The sequence below is a fragment of the Xylocopa sonorina genome, chromosome 9 (genome assembly GCF_050948175.1).
Source record: "Xylocopa sonorina isolate GNS202 chromosome 9, iyXylSono1_principal, whole genome shotgun sequence".
NCBI classification, from domain to species: domain Eukaryota; kingdom Metazoa; phylum Arthropoda; class Insecta; order Hymenoptera; family Apidae; genus Xylocopa; species Xylocopa sonorina.
In genome coordinates, this window is record NC_135201.1 from 6,079,597 (window position 1) to 6,087,056 (window position 7,460).

General features: G+C 45.5%; 1 protein-coding gene across 2 annotated transcripts; it reads right to left on the reverse strand.

Annotated features, from left to right (window-relative positions):
- Positions 1-2,861: 2,861 nt before the first annotated feature.
- On the reverse strand, positions 2,862-5,940 carry Rab3 (RAS oncogene family member Rab3). Of its 2 annotated transcripts, none has more exons than XM_076900397.1 (4): positions 5,797-5,940; positions 4,810-5,031; positions 3,951-4,241; positions 2,862-3,063 (listed from the first exon to the last, which is right to left on the reverse strand). In XM_076900397.1, the coding sequence occupies exons 1-4, from the start codon at positions 5,929-5,931 to the stop codon at positions 2,908-2,910; spliced, it is 804 nt and encodes a 267-aa protein (XP_076756512.1). In that variant the 5' UTR covers positions 5,932-5,940; the 3' UTR covers positions 2,862-2,907. The 2 variants fall into 2 exon arrangements, with proteins under 2 accessions (XP_076756512.1, XP_076756513.1); XM_076900398.1 differs by lacking the exon at positions 5,797-5,940 and adding an exon at positions 5,644-5,776.
- Positions 5,941-7,460: the final 1,520 nt, after the last annotated feature.

The following is a 7,460-nucleotide window of genomic DNA, read 5'->3' on the forward strand; positions in this document are numbered from 1 at the left end:
AACGATCAGAGAACAGAGAGACTCGTGACTTCCGTCGATCATCACACCCCCACGTTAACAGCACAATTTTATTTTTCTCCGATCTGATCGATACAATCGTACAATTCAGCGATCGATAGATTAATGGTTTTCTTCTGTTTCTTCTTTAATTCTCGATTACACGGTGGCGCAGGCTGCTCGTCGCGACTTCGTTTAGTCGTATCTGAGTTCACACGAATAAGTAACGCTTACATTACACTTCATTACAGATTCAATAATATATATATATATATTTATATATTTATATATTTATATATATAATATATATAATAGGTATTTTTTTTTATATATTTCTTTATGTACAGAGGGCAGCTTGCCTAGTAGGTTTGTAACGCCAAGCAACGACTGAAGTAATCGATTGGACGCCAGTTTTGTGTTTATTTTCAATGATAATTGACACCAAATATCGATGCACTTTGTTCCTACTTCGCCGTCTATCGATCCATGGTCAATTAACTGTTTAAAAAATTTCAAAACGATCACCGATCTGGTATACGCAAGCTATCCCTTCGCTCAACGAAGAATATCAACAAATGCTCCGGTAATTCGCGTTCGACAAAGCACTTGGCAATTTCAACGTTTGTAGTAATAAATGTGAACACGACGCGTGTAGAAATGGTCGTTCTTTCAACGAAACTGTTCGAAACACAAACCAGGCTGTCCTCAATCCCTCTGGGTTTGGTTCATCCAATGTTTAATCAACGGATCCTTGTTTTGGGACGACAAAACGTGCTCGGAAGCGTGGAACAATCAAATTTCAGCAGGTTTCCCGCGCGAACCTCGAAAATGGGGCATCGACGGGCACGGACCACCAAACAAAATGGCCGGCCTGCTACGGTCGGCGAGACTTCGAGATCGATCGCCCGCCAATTTCCCTACTTATTGTCACGCGACCATAAAAAGACGTAATTTCCCCTCGTCATCCCTTGGTCCGATTATCCAATTATCCAACAATCCCGCTAAGACCCGATTAAACTCCGATCGCTAGTCATATTTTCCTAGTCACGTGGATTCGAATTTTCTCGACTCGTGAGAATTTCTATACTGAAATTAATTTTTTCTATTTTGAAATTCGTCTAATTCCTTCCTCGATTGAACGACAAAGCCGACGTGGTTTTTCCGTAACCGACCGTTGGAAACTCGTCGGCGATGCGCGTGTGCTCCTCCTCGTCGGAGAGGCGAGAGTCTCTCAATGGAAGACGAGACTTTTCCGATAAAAGCTTGCAAAAAAATTCTCGATCCGTCCGTCGAACGTCCGCGTCAACGTACTTCAGCCGTCGCAACAATTCTATTAACATCGTCTCAGGTGCCCGAGCTTCGAACGAGCCTTCGAGGATCAAAGTTTAAAGTTGTGCATCAGATCGACGTCGTCGAGATAGGTTCGAGGGAGAACAGCCTCTAGAAAAGAGTTGCTCTATAAGAAGAAAGGAAATCCCATCGAATACAACACGTACAGATATAGTTCGTTTTCTTTTTTTTTTCTTTTTTTTTGGGTTTTTAACAGAGCTGCAATTTGTCACACCGACTACACGCGTTAGCTGATCGACGGAACGCTAACGCCCCGTTCAAGCTCGAGAAAGTGACTTTGTTTCTCTGCGTGAAGCGAAATCGTGTTCCATCTGTTGCAAAATCCGGCGAAAATCGAGCTCACTCGATGGTAGTCTCTTTTAAGCGTGAACGGGGCTCAACGGGCTCGTCGACCGTTAAATTCCAAAATCGTAGCTCCTTCATTATTGTCCAACTACTACTTGAGTCAAGTCTAACGAAGTTCTTTTAGAGGAACAGACACAGTGTACAAAATTGAAATCATATCGACCAACTTGAAGCTAGATGATTTATAAAAACACATTTGCCGTGATGTAACACGTCCAACGCAAATCATACGCTGAGACGTCCCGCTAGATATGTTTCTTCTTATGAAGCAGAACTAAATGTAATTACGCTCCAACGAGAAACATGGAGATCAACCCCCTTGGCAAGAACGCACCCACCGCTCGAACAGCGCCAGCGTCACAAGCGAGATGGATGCGTTTCGTTCGTTCTTGCCAGGGGAACGGTAAAATCCATTGCGAATCTACATCTAGACGACACGCGAAACGATTACTAAACCCTTTCCCCGTCGAACCAAAGGAAAATACTACAACGTCTGCTCGCAATCGGACTCGGATTAGCTCGATGGCACCTCCGCGTAATCAGGCTACAACCGTCATACATGTTGATATATGCGTGGAGGGTGAATCGCACGATCGCGATCGACGCAACTGTCTTCGCACCATCGGTGTGGAGTGGATCTTACAAAAGAGAGACAGTTCGATCAACCTAAAAAGAGAACACGCGACTGAGGACCATCGATTCGGTCGATGCTTGCAGGTCTAAGTTGTGCCAATGAATACTTCGATCGATTTGGACGCCCTCGGATATCAAGCACCCCTGGGCCAATCGTTTTCCACCGATGCAGCGAGCAACTGTGTGCAGATCGAATCCCGCGCGACTCGCCCCGCGCATATACGCGTTTATGTGCACATATATAAATATATCGATCGAGAAAGGAGGGTAGAAAAAGAGCAGAACGAAGAACGGCCGGAAACGAACGGTAAATGAACGACGAACAGAGTGAGCTAGAGCCAGCGTTATCACACGACCTTTCCCCTCCTCTCTTTCTCTCACTCTCTCTCTCTCTCGCTCTCCCACGCACACGCACAGGTACACAGTCCGCATACACACACAGCCAGGTGCACACGCGTCCACGCAGACACATACACGCGTTCCTCTTCTAACACCTCTCCCCCGCACCCCGTCATCCCCCGTCATCATCATCATCATCCTCCGCGGTCCCCTCGCGGAGCGTCCCGTTGGCGGTCCGCGTTCTTAGCAATTACAATTGTCGTCCGTTGGGTTGGCCGGCTGGTCGGTGAGTCGTTGACCCTTCGCCTGGCCCATTCCACCGGCGATCAGGGTCGGATCGTTGTCCAGGGACTCGCTCATTTTGTCGCATATGATGTCCACTAGCTGCTCGAACACTGTCTGTGGGCAATAAACGGTTTCCGCTAATGCATCGCGTCTACGAAAACACACACGGCAGTTCTATTGCCTTTGGTCGTACCAGACGTAATTAATCATCGCTTAGCCTAAACATAAAGCTACTAGTGGCTTATAGGCTAGTTATTTTGGAATCATCGCTTTTTTGGGTGTCCTAAATCATGAATCCTATCAACGAAGACTTCCACCATTGGAAATTTTCATCGCGTCTACGAAAACACACAGGGCGGTTCTATTGCCTCTGATCATACCAGACGCAATTAATCATCGCTCAACCTAAACATAAAGCTAGTAGTGGCTTATAGGCTAGTGGTTTTGGAATCATCGGTTTTTTGGGTGTCCTAAATCATGAATCTGATCAACGAAGACTTCCACGATCAGAAATTTTCTTTAATTAAGTTTAGAGTACCGCGAAGTGGCATTCGCTATCGTTCGAGGACGCCAAGAGGCGTTTCCCAATAAAAACAGCACCATCTACGTCACGCGGTCTCAAGGCGGGCCTCGAGAACCGTGGACAGAGGAATCGATCCGCTCGGGGCGTCGATATGTCAATGCCAATAGGTTCGATGCCGTTGTGCAAGGGTGATTAATGGCCGCAAATGAACGATAATCGAGGAAGGCCTGGTCTAAGTGTACACACGCTTCGTGGATGGAAATAAGCGTAGGAACGTGACGCGATAACGTTTCTACTGGCGTTTGGTAACAGTGGTGGCATGCTGGTTGGTCTACATCGTCCTGGATAATGAGTCGTCGAAGAATGGAAACGAGAAAATGTAATCTTAAATAAAACTTAGCCTGCTTCTAAGTAAAACTTCCCTCACGATCGAGAAAAGGGTGGTTCTAACCGATATTCTATCCGATACCAGGTTTACCTTAATGTTAATGTTCTCTTTGGCCGATGTCTCGTAGAACTGGACACCCAATTGGTCCGCCAGTTGCTTGCCCCTCTCGGTGGTGATCACCCTCTCGTCCTCCATGTCGCACTTGTTGCCAACGAGGATCACCTGGGCATTGTCGCAGGAGTAAGTCTTGATCTGCGTGACCCAGTCTTGTACCGAATTGAACGACTCCTCGTTCGTGATATCGTACATTAGAATGAAGCCCATCGCGCCTCTGTAATAGGCCGTTGTTATCGTTCTGTATCGTTCCTGGCCTGCAGTGTCCTGCAAACATTGATACGCTACGTCAGTGCGATTAATTAAAAGGAAAATTCTATTTTTTTTTTTTATTAATTGGTAGTTTGTTTCTGGTAGAGACAAACACGCGTATATACACGGAGAGGTGTACGAGCTTGAAAACATTAAATTTCGCGAGCTCGCGGGTGGGGGAGGACGTATTGCAGGTGAAACAACAGACTGTCATGAATAACGAAGGTATACACGCGATAATGCGCGACAATGGATTCTTCTGTTGCTTCCATTTAGTGACAAATGAAGCCACGTGCGGACGATCGCGTTGCCCCGGAATAAACGTTGGAAATTACATTTGATTTTCAGCTGGTCTTCCTGATCGAGAACGTTAAAGTAATCTAGAAAATAGAAATTCTCTTTTCTTGAAAGTACAGTACGATTGTCAGAATTAATATTGAAAATTCTTTGAATTATTCTTCATGAAATCGTTAAGTACAAAATAGGTTTCTTTCAATGGCATTGTGGTTGGTTGAATGGTTGGTTTCACGTGGAACACCCTGTAAATACACAGTTCAGGGGAATAGTATGCAGGTGTACTGACCCAGATCTGTAGCTTGACCCTTTTGTCGTGTCTGAAGACCGTTTTCACCTTAAAATCGATGCCCACGGTGGATACGAAGGCCGAGGTGAAGGAATCGTCCGCGTAACGGAACAGGAAGGACGTTTTACCTACAGACGAGTTGCCGATGATCAGCAACTTGAACATGTAGTCGAAGTTTTGGTCCGCGGCCTCCTTTTGAAATTTCGGATCCTGGCCCGCCATCTGTAAAAATGAGAGTTGCTTGTAAAACAAACTTTACACCGTACAAATTGCTCACAGTTTTTTCTCTCGTCAACAAGTTCTCGAAGGCACAGACACTACACATTGATGACGAACCCTTCGAACGAATCAATCGCTCGGAAAGCGTTGGTGAAAAGCAACGAAAATTGTTTTGGAATTCTACCAAGCGAGAATGGGGCTTTATAGTTGAAAAAAAGTAAATGGAATATTCTGTTTTATAATACAAAGAGGAGCGGTCGAGATTCGAAAATCTTTCGAGTCACAAATAATTCGAGATCCTTGAAAAAACTAGATGGAACTCCCATCGACCTTCAAGAAGAATTTTCAAGGACGATAAAAGAATAAACCAGTGAAAACATTTTGTAAAATAACGAAATTGCTGAAACGTTAAAACCAGTCCTCGATAACTCATAAATATACCACAGATTATTTATCGTTGTAATGATCGTCGCTAATGGTCGCAGTAATCGCGGTTAATGCGACATAAGGAACGAAAAGGTTATCCGTTTTTGAATCAGCACTCGAGCTTCGATTCGAATTTTCTCTTTTTCTCGCGAATACGAATAATTATCCTCGCTGTACCACTGTACTGACCCTGGTCCTAGCTATCCCCATTAATACTCTACTTTTAACCAGTTTCCGCGTGAATCCGACCACTCTGAACCTTCCGCTAGCGCGGATCGACCAGCACTATTCACAATTAGCGTTATCACGTCGAACGATTATGATGCACACGCGTGCCGGTACCGGAAGTCTGTTGTGGCGGGTAATCTCAACTATGGACATCAGCCTGGACATCCTTGGCCTCAATTCCAGCACCGAATCCTTCACAGGTGGCCTGTTCGAGTTCTGTACTCGAATCATCCTATTCTTCTCGGACATTTCCCAGTGAAAACTTGTCGACTACTCAGGAAAATGGCAAAGAACGCGAAACGAGACGCTGTTCGTTACTGGCGACGATTTTTGCTCGACAAACAAGTGCCACGCCGCTAACCGATCACTTTTAACCGAAAACAATATGTTTCGCGAGAAACAGAAACTGGATGTGGGCCTAAAAATGGCCACTGACCGTTGGTTGTGACAACGTGGCGACAATCGCGGTTTCGTTCGTTCCTTACCATCGTCCTTTAGACGATATCGCGGTTTCTTGATACGCTCGAGCACGCCCACGCAGGGGCGGAGGAAGAATGGTACCGCTTGAGGGCTATTGTTTATTATCAACTTTCAATCTCTCACTTTTCACCGCTTTCCATCGGAAAAGTCGATGCATGCGTTATCCGTGCCTCTATTATGTGCCAAAAATGATGACGAACAGCAGAATTGAAACCAACGGACACGGATTGTTGCATTTTTGTAATTACGTTAATTGTTAACGTTAGCATGCCGATGGAATGGCGGAGAATAGCGGATATCGAATAATTGTACCGAACACACAATACCCTGATACATCTGTAGCCATAACTGATGACTGGATCGATAATCCCACAATGAGGACAGTCGAATCCAATAACCTCAAGCTGGAGAGCCATAGAAAAAGGACACGTGCCTGCGATTCCTAATGGAACCACCACCATTCATCGATCCGCTTCATTCAACGGAAATTCAAACGAGAGTTGATAAGGGGGGAAAACAAAAACTGGAGTGAATAAAGAGCCGTTAAAGAGACGCGTCTCGCGACTGATCGGAGCTGTTTTAATCTTGTCAGAGATCGGATTGAAAAGGCGTGCTGCGAACATTTTTACGTCACGACGGTGGTCGACGATCGTGTATCGCTTCCTTAACTGATACGAGAACAGCTCTATTCTCGTGTCCGTGACTTTTCCCGGACGACAGGTGCGGCTATAGACGTCGCAAGCCCACGTGCATCGCGTGGAGCCAAGCGTTCGTGTTGGGAAATTGAACGGACGACGACTGCGACGGGAGTTGAACGCGACATTGCCTCGTAAAATTTGCATCGCGGCGGCAATGACGTATGGAACTGAACGATCGAACAATTGGCGGCCAAAAATTGTAACCAGCTGACGAGTGAAATAATTCCTACGTATTAATCGAAAGAGAACGAAATTGCTTGGTTAAACTGTAGTTCGAGCAATTGGACGCTGCGATTTAAATGGAATGGAGTAATTGAACATAATCTTGAGAACTTGCTGGACAAGTTTGCGTCGGCACTATGACGGCAACGAAACTTAACGCGAATTTACCGTGCAACGAGTCAGCCGCGATTTCGTGTGCAGTTATGCCTGGAAATAAATTTCAGAGGCAGAGGGTCTATAAATAAACTTGACGCTGAGGCATAGACACTGCGAACTTTTTTACACCGGGTGGGAGGCTCTTATCGATTTCATGCCCCGAGCCACCAGCGGCAACTCCAGATTTCCCTCAGATTTCAAGTCCTACCGTTTCTGCCTCAC